A 19,998-nucleotide genomic window follows, 5' to 3' on the forward strand; every position below is an offset into this window, starting at 1 on the left:
GGTTTAGGTTGGACATTAGGAAAAACTTCCTAACTGTCAAGATGGTTAAACACTGGAGTAAATTGCCTAGAGAGATTGTGGAATCTCCATCATTGGAGATTTTTAAGAGCAGGTTAGACAAACACCTGTCAGGGATGGTCTAGATAATACTTAGTCCTGCCCTGAGTGCAAGGGACTGGACTTAGATGACCTCTCAAGATCCCTTCCAGTCCTATGATTCTATGAAACACTTCTGTTCTGTATTTGGGGAAAAAACATGACATAGTGTCGTCATATGGTAGTGATAACTCTTTCTATTCCACTAGTATCTCTGGTGGATGTTAAACACATTTACTAAAGTTAGACATTTTTAAATCAGCAGGACCAGATAACTTGCCTGCCTGAGAAGCTCGCTGTACTGTTAATGTTGATTTTTTTTCAACGAGTCTTGGGCCTGGTCCCCACTAACCCCCCACTTCGGACTAAGGTACGCAAATTCAGCTACGTTAATAACGTAGCTGAATTCGAAGTACCTTAGTCCGAACTTACCGCGGGTCCAGACGCGGCAGGGAGGCTCCCCCGTCGATGCCGCGTACTCCTCTCGCCGAGCTGGAGTACCGGCGTTGACGGCGAGCACTTCCGGGATCGATCTGGGATCGATTTATCGCGTCTAAACCAGATGCGATAAATCGATCCCAGAACATCGATTGCCTGCCGCCGGACCCTCCGGTAAGTGTAGACGTACCCTTGGAGTGCTGGAGATATTCTAAAAGTCTGAGGGAAAGTTAATGTGCCAAATTTTAAAAAGGGTGAATGGGGCGATCAGGGTAATTACAGGTCTGTCAGCCTGAGATCGATCCCAGCTAGAGAATGGAATGTTTGATGCAAAATGCAATAAAGAATTAAAGGAAGGTAATGTGATTAATGCAGATCAGCATGGAAAATGCTTCCAGATCGTGGCTCCTACACTGATTGGTAGGGAGGTGGGCAAAAGTGGTTTTGTGGAAGAGGTTTACAACCCCCACCACCATCCTGTCTAGTCTGACTTGTACCTGGTGCCTGTGATCACAAGGTACAGTTCTGATGTCTGGGGATTGCCAGGACATAGGAAGCTTTCCGGGGCATCTCTGTGGTGGTGTAGGAGCTGCTACAATGGCTGTAGACTAATTGATGGAGGAATCCTTCACTGACTGGTTAAGCTGACTTTTGTAAGCAGCACAGATCCCTCATAATGGGGATCAGGGTCTGTCCTTGCATTTTTCTGTGCAATATGCCCTGGACCTGATCTGTTTTAGCAGATTAATTACACCATATTTGCTAGTATTTCCATTCACATGGTTCCCAGAGCATTTTATAGGGGTTACTCGCTAACAACAAAATTGCTGTCACTTTTCAGGTCAGACACAACAACCTCAGTAATATTAAAACAGCCATTAGAATTGGAAGCAAAGAATAACGTTGTCAAATATAAATGATGGGGAATTGTAGTTGCTGTTGAGGTGTCCCCGTCCCCCCCCCCCCCAGTTTTCTTTACTGTTGCTTTTTGCTGGTTGTCCAAGCTTCCAGGGGCTCTGATGGGTAGGACCCTACCAAATTATTGGTTTATTTTGGTCAATTGCATGGCCAGGGTGTTTTAAAATTAGTTTCACATTTTCAGATGTTTACATCTGAAATGTCAGGGTGTCGTAACAGTGGGGGTCCCAACCCAAAAAGCTGTTGGTGGGGGGGCTGCAAGGTGATTGTAGTGGGGTTGTGGGATTGCTACCCTTACTTCTGTCCTGCTGCTGGCAGGGGCCCACAGAGGAAGGCTGCTGGCTGAGTGCCCAGCTCTAAGTCAGCACCACTGCCAGCAGCGGCACAGAAATGAGGGTCACAGGGTATGGGGGGGAGGTTACCGGCAGTCTCCTGCCCATGCACATGGGGTGACGGCTTGAGCTGTAGCCTCCCCGTGTGTGTGTGTGTGTGTGTGAGAGGGTGGGGGTTGACAGCTTGAACTGTGGAGCTTTCTGCAACCAGGGCAAGTTCCTGGAGGTGTCTGATCTGTCCTGGGAGCAGTCCCTATAAGGGAAGAGGAAGTCCTGACCCTCCCCATCCCCAGCCGGGGGCTTGCAGAGGGGAGGAGCCCCTAGCTAGGCACGAGATTTCACGAGGGAGATCAGATTTCACAGTCCGTGATGCGTTTTTGATGGACGTGAATTTGGTGGTGGGTGGGGGGAGGGGAGGATAGCTCAGTGGTTTGAGCATTGGCCTGCTAAACCCAGGGTTGTGAATTCAATCCTTGAGGCTGCCATCTAGGGATCGGGGCAAAAATCTGTCTGGGGATTGGTCCTGCTTTGAGCAGGGGGTTGGACTAGGTGATCTCCTGAGGTCCCTTCCAACCCTGATATTCTATGAAATAAGCTGAAAAAACTAAATAAAATGTTAGCAAGACATGATGGACTTACCCAAAGCTGAGAAATTGTCTTGGACACTTAAACCAAAATTTTCCAATCTGAGGCCTGAATTTAGGCACCTGAATCTATATTTAGGCATCTAAAGAAAGTGGCCTCTTTTTCAGAGGTGTTGAGCACCTGCAGCTTCCACTGACTCAATGGATTTAGATATTTAACTTGAGGCGCACTCACATCTGTAAAGTTTTGGCATAACTTAACACCCCACCCTGATTTCCAGTACCAACTGTTTAATATTGGTCCTAGACTTTTATTAGTTATAAGAATAAAACTTGATGTACTCATACGTCAGTGGTATGCCTGCAACTTCTAGATCTTTTTTTTTTTTAAAAAACAGTAGATAGCACTATGTGTTACTTATATGTAATGTTCTCATTGTCTTTTAAATTTAGATGGAAGAAGGAAGTAAAAATGTGCGTCTGGGAACACTAATTGGTTTGCTGGTAGAAGAAGGACAGGACTGGAAGCAGGTTGAAATACCAGCTGATACTGGTGATCCATCTTGTCTGGCACCCCCGATGGCACCGCCTGCAGTTGCACCTACTCCCCCTCCAGTAGGCATTTTAGCTTCAGCCTCTACCAAAATGGAACATGGGCTTGGAAAACTACCGTGAGTTTCTGTATTCCCATGAACAACACTTTCAGTGTGAGACTTGAGGGTATTGCCACTACAGGTGGGGCCAAATTCGTCCCTTTTGTAACTTCAGTGAAATCAGTGGAGTTGCACCAGGGATGAATTTTGTCTCCGTAGCTAAAATCAAAGTATTGTTTGAAAGATTCTTTACATTTGCCTGGTTTGTTTAGGCCTTGTCTACAAAGGAAGATTTTGTTGTTTTTTTTGTTTTCTATAACCTAAGACATGAATTTAAATCAACATAGTTATACCAGTATAACTCCCTGTGTGGACACTCTTATTCTGTATAAGAGTTCCTTTTTTTCAGTTTAGCTTATGTCACATAGGAAGAGTTTTAAGCTAAAATGAAAAAAGTTACTCTTATACTGGAATAAGAGTGTCATGTAAGGGGTTCTGAGTAGAGAGGTGTGGAGTGTTCAAAAGTGTTAACGTAAGTGTGCCCTCTCATTACAACTTATACAAATTTGTAAGGACACCGTGGTAATAATCAGTCAAAACATCTTCATCACTTTTTGCAGATAACACAAAAATTGGGGAGGAATAAATAATGAAGAGGACAGGATACAAAGCAATCTAGATCACTTGGTAAACTGGGCAAAAGCAAATAATATATGTTTTTATTATGGCTAAATGTAAATCTACATCTAGGAACAAAGAATGTAGGCCATACTTACATGATGAGGGACTCTGCTGAAAAGCAGTGATTCTGAAAAAGATGTGGAGTCATGGTAGATAATCAGCTGCACATGAGTTTCCAGTGTGATGCTATGGCCAAAAGGCTAATGTGATCCCTGGATACGTAAATAGGGGAGTCTTGAGTAAGAGCAGAGAGGTTATTTTACCTCTATATTTGGTACTGGTGTGACCACTGCTGGAATACTGTGTTCAGTTCTGGTATCCACAATTCAAGAAGGATGATGATAATTTGGAGAGGGTTCAGAAAAGAGCCATGAGAATGATTAAGGGATTAGAAAACATGCCATATAGTGATAGACTCTAGGAGCACAATTTATTTAGCATAGCAAAGAGAAGGTTCAGGGGAGACTTGATCACAGTACCTACATGGGGAACAAATATTTAATAATGGGCTTTTCAATGTAGCATGATCCAGTGGCTGGAAGTTGAAGCTAGACAAATTCAGCTTGGAAATAAGATGTACATTTTTAAGAGTGAAAACAATTAACCACTGGAACAATCTGCTAAGGATCATGGTGGATTCTCCATCACTGACAATTTTTCAGTCAATATTGGATTTTTTTTTCTAAAAGGTTTGCTCTAGGAATTATTTTGGGAAAGTTCTATTGCCTGTGTTATACAACAGGAATGACTAGATCAGGGGTTCTCAAACTTCATTGCACCATGACACCCTTCTGACAACAAAAATTACTACATGACCCCAGGAGGTGGTAACGAAGCCTGAGCTTGCCCAAGACCAGTCGCCCCAGATGGTAAGGGGCCAAAGTCGAAGCCTGAGCCCCGCTGCCCCAGGTGGGTAGATGGGACGGGCGGGCTAAAGCCAAAACCCAAGGGCTTCAGTCCCAGGTCGGGGACTTGTAACCTGAGCTCCGCCACCCAGGGTTGAAGCTGAATAGAGTGACCAGATGTCCCGATTTTATAGGGACAGTCCCAATTTTTGGGTCTTTTTCTTATATAGGCTCCTATTACCCCCTCCACCCCCGTCCCGATTTTTCACATTTGCTGTCTGGTCACCCTAAAGCTGAAGCCTGAGCCCCACCGCCCAGGGTGGTGGGGCTTGGGCTTCGACTTTGGCCACAGCAACTCTAACACCAGCTCTGGCGACCCCATTAAAACGGGGTCTCGACCCACTTCGGGGTCCGGACCCATAGTTTGAGAACTGCTGGACTAGATGATCACAGTGGTCCCTTCTGGTTTTGTAATCTATGAATTTATGAGTAAGTTTGCCAAAAACAGGAGTTAAGTATCAGCAGCCTATAAAGGACAGGATTAGTTTTCAAAATGACCTTGACAAATTGGAGAATTTGTTTGAAATGAACAAGATGACCAAAGGACTATGACCCAACAAACTGAGGCCGTTATAAACAGGGTTAATATCATTCTGTCGTGTGTTAACAAGAGTGTCTTATGTAAGACACAGGAGGTAGTTGTCCCATTCTACTTGGTACTGGTGAGGCCTCATCTGGAGTACTGTGTCCAATTCTGGGTGCCACGCTTTAGGAAAGATGTGGACAAATTGGAGAGAGTCAACAGGAGGGCAAAAAAAAGGTTTAGGAAAATCCTGACTTCCAAGGAAAGTTTGAACATGCCCAATTTTTTTTTTTTTTTTTTTGTCTTGAGGAAAGAAGAGTGGGTGGGAATCTGATAAGTCTTCAAATGTGTTGCAAAGAAGTCCAATTGTTCTCCATGTCCACTGAAAGCAGGACAAGAAGTAATCTGCAGAAGGGGAAATTTAGGTTAGATATTGGGCAAAATATCTAACCTAAAAAGTAAGATCTGGAATAGGCTTCCAAGGGAGATTGTGGAATACCTTTCATTGGAGGTTTTTTAAGAACAGGTTAGGCAAACACCTGTCAGTGATGGTGTAGGTAGATTTGGTCCTGGATTAGCGCAGGTGTCTGGACTTAATGACTTCTTGAGGTCCCTTCCAGTCCTACAATTTCTATGGTTCTATGAGTGTTGACCACTATACAATTCAATTAATTTTTTAGCTTCTTGCCTAACTATCTGTCCAATTTGTTTGTTTAATTTTGCTATTAGCATTCAGGCTGTCCTAATGCAAGTAGGGAAGACCTTTGGAAGACACTAACTGAGGCTTCTAACAGCATGCTTGCTATAGTAGAAGAGTGATTAGAGCACTAACAAGGGTTAAATCAAGTGCTTTGACATCTGAGAATGTTAGAACAGAAACTGATTCAGTGACGCTCCTAATCACAAATGTGTGACAACTAATTTAAAATCAAATTAACGTCTTTAATGATTTACATTCCTTGTCAAGCTGGTATTACCGCACTTGGAATTCTTGTGTTGTTCAAAGGGCTCCGCTCCTACCAGCTCTTCTGTTTATCTGTTCAAGGCATTCTTTCAAGAATTTGGAGAAATAAAATCTGATCTCAAGTACTAATGTTGCTCTGTTATTTTTGCTAAATTAACTTTCGTATCTAAGAATTTTAAAGTTTTGCCTGAGTTCACTATATTCTTATGTCATATAAATTATCTTAAGATAAAATGAATGCTCTGGAACTTTTCTCCAATATACCTTTCAATTAAAATGCAGAATTGGGTTATGATGTAGCCTTTGTAGTTTCTGTATAGCAGTGGAAATCAGTGTTACGTGCTGTAGATGATGTGCTTAACTCTGTCTCTGGAAAGGTACTGCAAAGCATATCCTGCATGGGTTGAGATGACACAGATACAAGTTTATGATGTTTGAGAGTGGGAAGAAACTGCATTGAACTTGTAAAGCTGAAAATGAGATTAGAATTATCTGCATAAATTCCGTATTTCTCAGTCCAGATGATCTGTTGTACTTCTAGAAGTTTGTCCAGTAAACTTAAGTATAAAAGCAAAAATTAAAGATGTTAAGTATAAAGATTGTTATAATTGAAATTAGACAGAACTAATGATGCAATTGTCACTACCTCACCTGCTATTAAAGAAGAGCAAGCTTGTGTAAGTATGTATACACTGCCATTAAAACTCTGGCTGGCCTGTGCCAGCAAGCTCGGGCTACGGGCTGTTTAATTGCGGTGTAGACTTCTGGGCTCGGGCTGGAGCCCAGGCTCTAGGACCTTGCAAGGTGGTAGGGTCGTGCTTCTGCCAGAGCCTGGACGTCTACACTGCAATTAAACAGCCTGTAGTCCAAGCCCTGCGAGCCCGAGTCCGTTGGCACAGGGCCAGCCGCAGATGCAGAGATACCTTGTGAGACAGTAAGCATACAGGGCCAGCTCCTCAGATGCAGCAAGGCTCCTTTATACTACCTTGCCAAGAGATGATCTATGCAGCTGATATATCTGGCTCTGTGGTGATCACCTGTTTATATGGGGATCCTCCAATGGTGTTGAGGCTTCTATGTCACCCCATTCTTTGCTGGTAGCATAAGGTAGATGGCTGGGACCCCAGATGTTGGGATGATGCCCAGCTGTTGTTTCAGCTCCTTGGGGTCACTAGTAGCTGTAGTGTAACCTTAGGGCTCTGATACTCTGGTATAGTAGAGCCAACCCTTCACATTGCAGCCCTGGGATCAAGGGAGTACAAAGGTAAACTTTATGCTACTTTTGCACAGAAACCCACTGACTTGCACTGCATTCCCCACAGCTGGAGCTAAGGCTCTGGACCATAGCACGTGGTATCCAGAACCTTCTGACATTTTGAGTGTGAAATTCATTCACCTAACCCAGGGGTTGGCAATCTTTCAGAGGTGGTGTGCCGAGTCTTCATTTATTCACTCTAATTTAAGGTTTTGCGTGCCAGTAATACATTTTAACGTTTTTAGAAGGTCTCTTTCTATAAGTCTATAATATATAACTAAACTATTGTTGTATGTAAAGTAAATAAGGTTTTTAAAATGTTTAAGCAGCTTCATTTAAAATTAAATTAAAATGCAGAATCCCCCGGACTGGTGGCCAAGCCCTAGGCAGTGTGAGTGCCACTGAAAATCAGCTCGTGTGCTGCCTTCGGCACATGTGCCATAGGTTTCCTCCCCTGACCTAACCCTATTATTTAGGTGGTTTTCTTTTTTAACTTCAGGATTCGCTTAAGTCCTGCTGCCCGCTACATTCTAGAGACACATGGACTTGACCCAAGCAGTATTACTCCCACTGGGCCTCGAGGAATCCTCACTAAAGAGTATGTATAAGCCTGCTATAATTAATCCAAATATTTTATTCATTTCCTTTTTCAGCCTAGCCCGAATTCCATGCATACAAGCATACAAGACCCACTTGTTCTCTCAACCTTTTCCTTGGGGGAATTGATTGTTTGGATGACCAACAGAGGATGTGGGAGGCTGGGTTGGGTGACATTGTAAGAAGTTTGTATTTTTCTTTGTATGATCTCTGGGACAGGGACTGTCCAGCCATGTGACAGTTGGGAGAGATAGTGCAGCCCTCTTATTCCCCTTAGCCCACTACTAGAATGATTGACAGCTCCCAAACTGTGCTGTCAGCTGGCACAGGGGTTTCATTGGGACAGCTCCCCCACATGCACAGAGGCAATAAAGTGTCAGAAGAAGCAGCAGAGGCCACCCTTCCCTTGTTTTATGGGGAATCTGAGCCCCTGCTTTCCCGCACATGGGTCACTGCTGTAGCCTTGTATTTTATTTAAAGTGAATTTAGTAAGTTTGTATTGCATCACCGTGGGTTCGGCTCTGGTGGCTACAGTTTCAAGTTCAACACAGTGAAAGTCACCTCTGCTATTTGCTTCAGATTTAGAGTCTCTAGTAACATAAAGACCAAGGACAGTGACTACACATACATTTACAAGTACAAGGTCTAGTCTTATTTACAAGTTTTATTAAAGTTACAATTAAAATTATGATTACCCATGCATAGAGAAATTCTATAAAGACCTATGCACAAGTTACAAATATAGTCATACTCACATCCTCAATGATATTCTTGGGGTCTGATGGATGCCTTGTCAATTGATCATCAGGGTTGGTTCCTGCTGAAGTTTTCCTATACGGAACTCATTTTATCCAATCTGGGAGCCCTCTTTTATCTTGTGATTCTGACTAACCTAACACTCTGTGCATGTGCGTGAAGCTGTCTACCCTGTTTTTCCTTATTTGTATTGTCTCCCAAGAATATTGGGGTACCTCGTTTTTCATAGGTTGTAGTTCCTTTTATTCTTATTAGCATTTACGCACATGGTGCACCCTGCAGTTAGGGCATGTGTTAGAAAAATGTGACTACCTGGTATCTTGTAATCAAAAATTAATCTTAATCTTAATTTTTTGCAGTACCACCCATTCGCACATCTATTCCCATAATTTTGTGGCATAGGGTCATTCTTTGGTCACTTACTTATGTCAAGCATTTCTTAAGCCTATGGCTAAGCTGACATCTTACAGGCCTCAGCCTGTAGCCCTTGCTTTTCAGCCCTACTTACTTAGATACCTAATACATAATTATCACTTCTAAATACTTATCAATTTTATACTTCTATAATCCTACAATTTAAATCTGTTTAGCCTACAATGATTATATATGACATAGCATATGATCTAATTCTAACATCACACAATAAATGAATGATAAAATGAAGTAATTGGCTGCACTGCTGACCCCAGCAGACACAAGAATTCATCTGTGGAGTCTAGGGTCTGATTTGCTTCCATTTTAGTACAGGTAGGCTAAAGACATGGAACTTAGTTCTGAAATTCCTCAAAGTTTAAAGAGGTCGAGGTCTGGAATTCTCTTTCACAACCATCTCTGTTTTTAGCCTGTCTTTAATTCTGTTGTGAATGTTGAGGATTCTGGGATGGTTTAATGTGCTCCTTATATGCCTTGGATGCACTATACTCTCCATTAAGATGTGGTTTCAGTCAAGGCACCCAGCAGCCTTTGGAATTGGGTGCTCATTTGTTAGCATTATGGATCAGGGATTCCTGACCTTGAAATGATGCCCCTCAAATCTGCATGTGTGTTCTAGTAAGGTTGTGTGGAAAGGGTTTCCTTCTGGAAACAGATTTTGTCCTGGATAAAACCACTCCCTCTCTAGGCAGACTCCCACTCGTATTCTTCACACACCTGTTGAGCTGCTGTAACATGCTGGCTTTGTATGGTTGAAACCGTATATCAAAGATGACCAGGTTTGTTAGGCTTGAGTTGAACACAGTAACAAAACAAGAAACTATGAAAGTGTTTCCTTTCTTAACCTTTGTTTCCTACAGACTGTGGCCTGGTTTGGATTAAATAGTGAGCTGGATCGAGGGGGTATCATTTGTAATAGCAGCACATTATCAGAAAGCTTTTTAATTATATAAGTGCAACTGTAAATTATGGTGTGTAACTAGTCCACGGCAGGTGGGAACCCTCTGGGATTCTGAGCTATCTAATTAACATCCCCTAGTTGTCATGGAAATGTACCACAGATTCTGCTAGGAAGGTAATTATTACAGCTACAAAAATGTGTCTCTCAAAACTTGTGTTTCATCTGTTCAAAGAAGTTGACTCGGAAATATCATTTTTAAAGATATATCCTGCTGTTTTAACCATTATTTTAAAATGGAGAAGTGTTGTAAGTACCTATAGACCCCCTCTGTTTGATACTGTCTGAAAAGAAAAGTTTGCAGATATCTGTAGACAGGTACTCTCTGTTTGGATGAAATATTGCATGTTTGCATGAAACTCAGCAAAATACACGCTGTGCTGCACAGCTAAACAATTCAGGCCTCTTTATCAAGTAGGATAATAGGTAAATAATCATGGAGGTAGAGCACTACAACACAGCTCACTTGGATGTATTTAAAAGCAAATAGGTTGCTTGCTGGTCATGGATATTCAGTGTTGGCCACCAAAGTACAAGAATCAGAGACATGTAAAACCAGGAACAGAGGTGGACATTAAGTGAGGTTTTGTTTGTTTCCGCCAACTTGATATCCCAAAAATAATATGCAATTTACAACGTAAGTAGGGTGACCAGATGTCCCGATTTTAGAGGGACAGTCTCAATATTTGGGGCTATGTCTTGTATAGGCGCCAGTCTAAAATTGTACAACCCCCATTCAACAATGGAATGAGTATGGGTAATGGCTGCTAAGCTTACCTTATTGAATCCGATTCTGACTATAATGCAGTCTTGATGCTCACTCTTTTAATGGCATAGAAGACGACACCTGACAAGCTGAGATTAGCACCCATGTTTTTGCTTTGACAAGCTATGCAGTAAATCAAGTATTGACTGGGATCCAATACTTTTGTTCAAGGAAGAATATAGATTGTTTGGAAAGCTGGCTAGTATGCTTCCTGGATGAGTAATTGCCTTGTGCAATAAATAGAAAGGCATGGCACTTGTGAAAATGAAGACATGATTCAGTTGTACAGACACTGAAAATATCAAGTAAATATAGAGGAAGCTCTAAAGAAAAAAGACTGGATGATGATGGAAGAAAGTGTAGGATACAAGGGGTATTGCCTTTTGGAAGGGCCAAAGCCACATGCCTGCCCTGTAAATTCATGGTGCTCATAAAATTAACACAAATATTACATTTAAATGAGATTTCTTTCTCACTCTACCCATTTTTAAATGGTGCAAAAAAGGAGGAAAAGAATATGTCTCCATATTTAAATTCTTTTTGTCAGTCTGTTTAGCAAATGCATCATCCACTTCAGTTCTTAATGGCTAGTTTGTAATTCTTAATTTATAGTATTTCTTTAAAAAAAGAAAATGAGGGAAAGAAATTAATACTGTGGACAATGTTTGCCTGCATTTTCTCTAATTTCTGCACATTGTAACTTGTTCACGTTTTTCATCCCCTTGTCTTCTGGGACCTGCTAAATACTCCGCCTAGTTCCAGTTAGTTGCTGTATACATTTCTCCACATAGCTTGACCAGTACATCGGTCTTCACATGCCACATCCATACTGTTCCGATCCTGAGATCTCTCAGAACATGACAATTTACATGGTGTTTTAGTGAGATAGATAACTGTCAAATTGGGACTAGCTTGATAATTCCAAACATGTGAGAGATGGGCCATCAGTTCTCGAGTTCCTATGTTTAGAGAAGACAGCCTAGTAGATTAAACCATTCAACTCTTGGCCTTAGTTCTTTGAACATATTTTGGTGTAGTAATTTATCTACAGCTTGTTTCTATTGGAATCTGAAGATGGCAGTAAGAAATATACAACTTTCAGCGCAACTAAATTATATGATATAATTTCTGAACCAGCTAACACACTAATAATGTTTGTGTGCTATGAGGGTCTGCCTTGCAGTTGAATATTAATGTGCTAAAGATCTTTTTCTATAGCTTTTGGTCAAACATATTTAGGCATCTTAATGTATTTTTTGTCTTAAAGCTGTGACTATAGTTGTAACAATTTCAAGTTAGCAGCTCTACCTACTGTTAGCACAGAAGTAGTCTTACAGCAGTATTAAGCCTTCTCATTTCAGCTTCCTGTCCTCACCTCTCTCAAAATGCAACCCAGATACCCTTCCTCTCCAGTGGCATTGGAAGAGACCATTGCCTACCTCCAGTAAAAGTACAGAAGACGCTCTTCCTTTGGATAACAACTGGAAACAAATATTACCTTAAGCAGGGACTGAACTCACATGGTAGTGTTTCCTCCATATGGAGTGCTGGTTTCAGTTTTCACTGGCTCTCACTTTGTGTCTCTGTGTATCAGTTTCCCAATCTTTAAAGTGAAGACTTTATTTACAGTTCTATGTAGATCAATTATTGTTTGCATTGTAAAATGCTTTGAGGCCTATGTTAAGACACCATACAAGTACAAAGTATTTGTAACTTTTTTATCCTTAAAATTTGCATTTCAATATAAATCTCAGGATGCAAGTCATTTTAAACTTATATCACAATTTTTACTAAGTAGCAATACACAATGTATAACTTAATTGACAAGCTATCCTTGATCAGTAGCCGCACGTTTTCCATGCAAGCCACAGGGAACCAATTTAATTTTATTGAAGCTGTGGCTTCTAAAGGAAGATAAACACTAGAAGTAATTTTAGTACATTAAACACAATATGCATGTTTCAGCCTATTATTCTTTACTTATTTATTTATTTATTAAGCATTTACGTAGTGCTGTAAATGTATCCAAGGTCTCGCAAAACACAGACACCAGCTGCTGTATAGAATGGTTTTCAATAATATTTTATAGCATGAAAATCAGAGTATATAATGGAAAAACTACTTCAACCTCAATCTCTGTAGCGCTGTGAATAAAATGCCTATTGAGAATGCAACATCCATTGCAGTCTTTTTAAATAGCTGACTGCTTGTTCTGTACATGGTAATTAAGGCTTATTAGATTGATATTTAAGATGTAAAAGTTTTAGGGCTTTATTATATTGGATTTTAAAAGACCTTGCTCGATAATGTGAAAAGTCAAATAATTAACTGCTTTTGTTGTTTTTCACCTTAACGATCAACATGTAACCCTGTAAGTGGTCAATTTTAGGTTTATGCTGATAGGTCGTTGTTGGTTTGCTTAGCAGAGAAGATATGGCAGTAAATGGTCAGTGAGTACATCACACTGGAAAACGCAGTCAAGGAACTCTTATATTTTCTGGAATCTTAAACTGACTCCTTGATTTAGGGAGAGATTTTAGGGAAGGGGAGACAAAAAGTAATTCACACAATTGCCAATTACAGTTGCCCTTTGTCAGGGCAATTCAGAAGTTGTTCCCCCCTGTGTGCCCAAACAAATTGGGGAAGAGATGGTGACCCAGCTCAGACTCAACAAAGCAACACTCCATGGAACAGATTGCATCAGACTAAAGAGTGGCACAGCTTACACAATCAGGGTCTAAATCCAAAGCCCATTGAAGTCAATAGAAGGACCCCAATTTACATCGGTTCGCACTGGACCAGACGCTCACTGTTTATGCTGGGAAGCTCTGTGTTGCTTTGTACCCGAGGTTGTTCCTTAAAAGTATAACCTAGCTTTTCTCTCTTGTTGTTGGGTTTTTTTTCAGGCCAAATTGCAGGTGGGATATCTGGTTTTAAGGATAAAATTAAAAAAAAAATGCCGTCAACGTAAACAAAAGGCAGAGAGAATAGGTATTCTACAAGTGTATGTCAGGGTGGATCCCATGGCAGTTGCAGATGCACCTCGTGTGTCCCAGACTGTACCTTTTGAATAGCATTGTCCATTGGGGCTGCACCTTGTGCTGCCTTGTACACCTGTGTGAGGGCACAAATCCAGAAAGGGTAGAGAAGTTGTGACCTTCCCTCTTGCTGTTTGAGACAGAAAGTAGTGAGCGTTCAACCCACTACTTGCTTAGAGATTTTAACTTTTTTCTTTCCCCCAGCTAGTCTGTGAAGAAAACTTATCTTAAAACTCCCATTTTCCTTGACTTAGATGTTCTGGGGGGAAAAGAGAGAGAAAACTGTTCATGACATATACTTTCCCCGCACGCCTGTACAGCAGGGTGAAGCACTTCGCACCAACCATAATGCTTCATGGTGGACTCTGAAATGTCATGGTTCAAACCACATTGGTCTTGTGATTGACTAATTTCTATCAAAGATGGACATATTTGTTGCCTCTTCAGCTGAGGGGAGATCCACATGCCTGACAGGTGCTCTGCATACAAATCCTTCTCTTCAGTTACCCACAAATCCAGTGCTGCTGGGTTCAAGTTACATCTGCTAGAGAAATGGGTCACTTTGGAACCAAAGGTGATGGTCGCTACCAGAACGAGACCAAAAAACCCATCATTGGCCAGTGCAGTCTCAAACACACACCATACCCTCGGCTCAGGGAGTGTGTGTGTGTGTGTGTGTGGGGGGGTAGGATGGGGAGGGAGAGGAAGGAGAAGGTGATGCTGGTGCTGACAGAGTCGGCAGTGGAGATTTCTGTGTTGACAATCTCAATGTCCATGAAACCCTCAACACCAACAGCCTTGGTGCTGGCATCTCGGGCAATAAAGTCAGCACCTCTGCAGAAGGTCAGAACCAAAACACAGAGCCAAATGGAGCAAAACTCCGAATCGAGATACATCTGCATTTATCTGCGTCTCCTGAGATATGTTCTCCATGTTGAAGGAATGACTGGCACAGGAGCCAGGTGGCCGTGCAAAAGATTCTGATCTTGTATGCACGAGGCACATACGTACTTACAATGAGATCCACACTGACTACAACATGTTGAAGAACTACAGTTTTTGTAGGTTCTTTTTATAAAATATGAAGCACATAAAGTGTCGCTCTTTGCAGGAAGAAGAACAGAAGTACTCCTGTTCTTCTTTTTGCGGATACAGACTAACACGGCTGCTGCTCTTTGCAGGGTCTCTCTCAATATATTAACACTCTTTGACCATCTTTCTCTTTCTGGGGCCAGGACTTCACTAAAAAGTTAAGTTGAAAAATCCACACACCTGAGCAACATAGTTAAACGTACCTAACCTCTGCCACATGTACACAGCACTAGGTTTATGGAAGAATTATTCTGTCAACCTAGCTACCACCTCTCAGGGAGATGTATTAACTATAGCAACAGGAGAAACCTTCCCATGGCTGTAGTGAGTGGCTACGCTGAAGTACTACAGTGGTGCAGCTGCAGCTGTGCTACCGTGGCCATTTAAGTGTAGAGAGCCTGAGTTTTCTATCCACCCTTGTACTCTGATGTTCAGAAGAAGGAAACTGAGGTGGCTGAGGAACAGCACAGTATTATATAACCACCAGCAGGTATGCCAGTGGGCTCCCCAATGGGCACCATGTACTGCAAGGTTATGTTAATTTATTAAGGTTTGCAGAATTGGGCCTTCTAAATACTGTTGTTTAGGATATTCTATTTCAGCTTGTCTACTTAAACTGTAAAATATACAAGTAGGCAATTGCACTTGAGAAAAAGGTGTCCAAATTATGCAGAGAACTTCCTAAATCTGAACTGTCTGCTAAATTAGTACTTCGCATGGAGACACTGTAAGTACTGGCCAAAAGGCTGCACGTTTCTAAGTATCTGGGCCATCTTATTATAGTAGTGTAGTGAAGTGTAACACGGAGTTGGCAGTATGGGCAGACTCCATCTCGTAACAATTTTGACAAGGAATATTCAATTACTTTAATACATGTGATGAGAAGGAAAATGTGTGCTTACCAATGAATGTTGCTGTTTTGACAATAGGTTTACCTGTCTTAAGGTTTGCTTCCCCCCTGTGCTGTGTTAATGGGTTTTAAAAAAGCAGTTCAAAAGCAGTGTTGCTGCCAACCTTATTTTTTTAAAATATTATTGTAGTTTGATACAAGATACCTTGTGTCCCTGACCAGTTTTATTTGCGGGCCCCTGTCTTAAGAATGTTTTGTTTGTAACCTGTGACATTCATAAATTGGTGTTCTACTGTGTCTTTTTATTAATCAGTTGAATTGCAGAGATTCTGTAGTAAAAAATTTAATGTGCTGCACTTATAGGATTTAAAGACTTCTAAATGAATCTTCTAATTTAAAAGTAAAGATCTGTTTTCCTAATAGTTTTATATTTTTGTACACTTAAAATCTAAGGAAATCAATCAAATGACAATAACCAGATGGTTTTAATTAAATACTTATTACTGCCATGTTAAAAAGCAGAAATAATTTTCTGTTTTCTTTTTGTGTCGTCTTTGTGACCATTTTCTCAGCTAAAACATCTAGTTTTTTCTTTAAAAATCATTTTATTCAGTAAAAGTTTTTCTTCCAGTACAGGATCTATATTAAATAACAAATGCTTGATTTTAAAAGAAATTCAAGTATGACTTTAATTTGCAAAAGTAAATAAATTCTTTACTGAGAGTGAAACTGCATCCTTAGCTCAATGTGTTGTGCTTAGGTACTTCAGCAGATAATATTTGTTATTGGTCCTATAACAATTTAATTCCAACACTGCCTGTGTATCAAAGCATCTTTGTACACAAGTGTTATTGACTGGCTATGTCGAAAGAAGGACAGCAGACATTTGATGTGGGTTTAATCAGGCCACAACTTTATTATTAGATATCTGGGACTACCCGGCAGATAACCGTGTACAGTGCAGGTAATCCCATGTTTATTCCAAAATTACCAGGGGGGCTTTTACCTGCTCCCCCTTTTTTTCCATCCAGGTCCCTCCAGCAAATCTGTGGCCGGGACCTTACCATATCCGGGGTGAGGGGTTTGCACCAGCTCCCCCTCTTTTCCCCTCCAGGTCCCTCCAATAAATCCATTGCTGGGATCTTACCATCCACCCCCCGTAGGAGAGTTAAGGTGGACTATCAGAATGGGGGGTTGGCTCCCTGCCGTACCAATCATAGGAATCCTCACCCACCCTCTGTTCGTTCCTTTAATGAACACCTCTTTTTAAGTCCTTGTCCAAGCCATTTATCCAATCACTATATACTTTTCCTATGGACTACCTACACTTAACATCTGCCCTACACTTAAATAATGAGTTGCTTCAGCCTTGGTCCACGTAAAAAGGAAGGCTCAAGGCATCGTGCTGCCCCTTTTCAAAGCCTGCATTCCCCAGGGATGCCCCTTTTTGTAGCAGTTTTCGTCTCTTCCCCTTCCCTCCCCCCCAGCCATAAAGCACTGTTCCCTTCACTCCTGGGGGAAGCTCTTCACACTTCATTTTTAAAGCATATTTTCACAAATACACCCTTATATCCGAGTAAGTTGCCCAGGATTTTGCTTAATCATTATGTAAGGAGATGTGAAACTTTATTATTGCCTAATCAAAGAGCCAGTATGGTCTAGTGGACCAAACATAGGGCTGGGAACAAGGTATTGCAGAGTTCTAGTTTTGACATGAACTCGTGTTATCCTTGGGCAAATTACTTACCCTTTCTGTGTCTTGTTTGTACCATGGCCAGTCAGCCAAACATCCCCCTGCTTAAAGGTGCAGGGCGGTCATTAAGGATGTTGACACAACTGTTGAAATAGTGTCAGAGCTAACCAGCAAAGAACAGTACACATTTTCTAGAACATATAAAGATAGTAGCTATTATTTTTCATTAATTCCTCAGCAATGGGGTATTACATTAAAAATAAATAAATAAGTGTAAGTATTGAGCCTGCAGCGGCTGGGAGTTGTGGAGGCCCCTGTTGGCTGACAGCTCCAGCCCCGCTGTCCCAGGGCTGCAGCATAAAATCTCACCGAGTTCTCTGGAAGTCACTGATTCCATGTCCTCCATGACATAATCTTAGCTTTATTTATAACTGGTCTTTTTTTTCAATGTTCACATACACGTAATTGCATTAGCTGTGATCATTTATTGTAACATAAACGAAACAGCTTTTATTTTCTTTGTCCCAAATATAATCTGAATGCATGTCTCATCTGTTCCTGTAACACCTTCATTGTAAGAATTGACAGTACAATGCACAGTATAGTTTAGCCACTGTTGTCCTTTAATGATGATAAACGTACTCCTGTTTCTCAACTGCCCTGTGCTGCTGCAGATTTCAATCCTAACATGGCAGGGGTGAATAATCTATAAACATTTATGATGTTTCTTCATGCTCCTCAGAGTTTTCATTTTGCAAATTATTATTGATTTAAAAAAATTGCCTTTTAATTTTTAGTTTAATAGCCAGAAGCTACTCATTAGAGTTGATTCTTGAAATTGTAGTATTTCTTTTTTTGTCTGTTATGCTTTGTTTCTTTCTAAGTATTTTTCATATTACTGTTTAATCAACAGGGATGCACTCAATCTTCTGCAGCAGAAACAGAAGAGCAAAGCTGCGGAATCGAGACCTATCGTTTCTCCAGCCCCTACTCAGCCTACTGTAGTGCCTTTGGCTCCACAAGCAACAACTGTGTCCTCTGTTTATCCGCGGCCTGCAGTTCCACCAATTTCTATACCGGGTCAGCCTGCAGCACAGGTAATACTTCTGTTAAAGCAGCAACTTGCATTCAGTTACAACAGGGGTTCCCTGTTCTAGCAGCTCCCATTGGCCGGGAATGGAGAACCGCAGCCACTGGTAGCTGTGAGCGGCCGTACCAGTGGACGCTCAGGTAAACAAAGCGTCTTTCGGCCTGCCAGGGGCTTACCTTGAACAAGCTGCGAACCAAGTTTGGGAACTGCTGAGTTATAACTAAATAATGCCACATCTTTTCATTTTAATTTAAAAAAAATAATAATAATGTCAAATGTGCTGAACTTCATTTTAGTCAGTGTTATCTAGCGATTGGAAACAGGGGCCTGGGATTCAGAACTCATGTTTTATTCCCAACTCTGCAACTGACTTGCTGTGATCTTAGGCATGTCACTTAACTTCTCTGTCCTTATCTACACTCAGAAAAAGGTGCTTTCCCCCTACCCCCCGAATTAATTCAATTAAGCTACTTTAACTGGACTGAAAACCCGCACTTAACATCAGTGCAAACACAGTTTAACACATTTAGCATGACGTGGCTATATATCAACCTGCTAAAGACATTAAATTGATGCTAAGTGGGTGTTTAAGTTAGGTCAGTTGAGCTAAAGTGATCTTTTTGATCAAAGTTGATCTCCATTTTTACCTCAGTTGAGCTAACCCAATTGGGGGAACCTCCCTCCCTCCCCTGCCTTTCTCTCCCCCACCCCCACCCCCAGTGTACTTAAGGCCACAATGGCTAAGTTTTCCCCTACCTATACAATAAACATTACACGTATCTGATTATGTATAGCACTTTGAAATCTCTGAATAATAAGAAGCATGTGAGTGCAAAATTCTATAAGCATGGATTAAAAATAAATATAGGTAAGGAGTGTAGAGTTGGATTAGGCAAGGGTTAGAGGATTGGGGTTGAGTAAAGATTGTTTTTGTTTAAAAAATGTCAAAGACTCACAAGGTTTTCTCTGAATAGTTGGGCCCGAAATATTGAAAGATCCATTATTTTGGGAGGAATTCCACCATGCTGGAATGCTTCGAGACAGGAACTGTGAAATTGGACCATTCTGGTTCTAGAACCAACTTTGAAGTACAGCTGCAGGTTCAGGGCTGGTATCTGTTGACAATTTATAAGAGTTATAGAGCATTTGGTATTCTATGATGAACCATACTAAATAATGTAGGTTGTTTTTTTGGTAAGGTTAAAAAAAATAATAAAATTCCAGGCCTACATATTTTTTTCTGTCATGTTAAAAAAGTGCTTTGCCTGCAGCTATATCAGAGCACACTGTGATTTGTATTCAACATACAGTGTATATGCTGTATAATTTCGGAGAGTATTTCTTGTGAGATCCACATGTTTTTCCTGCCTCGTATTTTCATTGGCATTACAAGTAATTGAGTGCAATATAATTCCCTTTCAACAAAAGGTTGTGAAT

The 19,998-nt window shown here is 41.1% G+C and overlaps 1 protein-coding gene across 3 annotated transcripts in view; it reads left to right on the forward strand.

Moving 5' to 3' along the window:
- PDHX (pyruvate dehydrogenase complex component X) overlaps window positions 1-19,998 on the forward strand; it is a 127,212-nt gene that overhangs the window by 44,652 nt on the left and 62,562 nt on the right. For all 3 annotated transcript variants that reach the window (XM_065592689.1, XM_065592688.1, XM_065592690.1), the window contains 3 exons: window positions 2,822-3,039; window positions 7,789-7,887; window positions 18,385-18,568. In XM_065592689.1, coding sequence (XP_065448761.1) covers window positions 2,822-3,039; window positions 7,789-7,887; window positions 18,385-18,568 — 501 coding nt within the window. The remainder of the gene's footprint in view (window positions 1-2,821; window positions 3,040-7,788; window positions 7,888-18,384; window positions 18,569-19,998) is intronic.

The sequence above is a fragment of the Chrysemys picta genome, chromosome 4 (assembly GCF_011386835.1).
Source record: "Chrysemys picta bellii isolate R12L10 chromosome 4, ASM1138683v2, whole genome shotgun sequence".
Taxonomy (NCBI): Eukaryota; Metazoa; Chordata; order Testudines; family Emydidae; genus Chrysemys; species Chrysemys picta.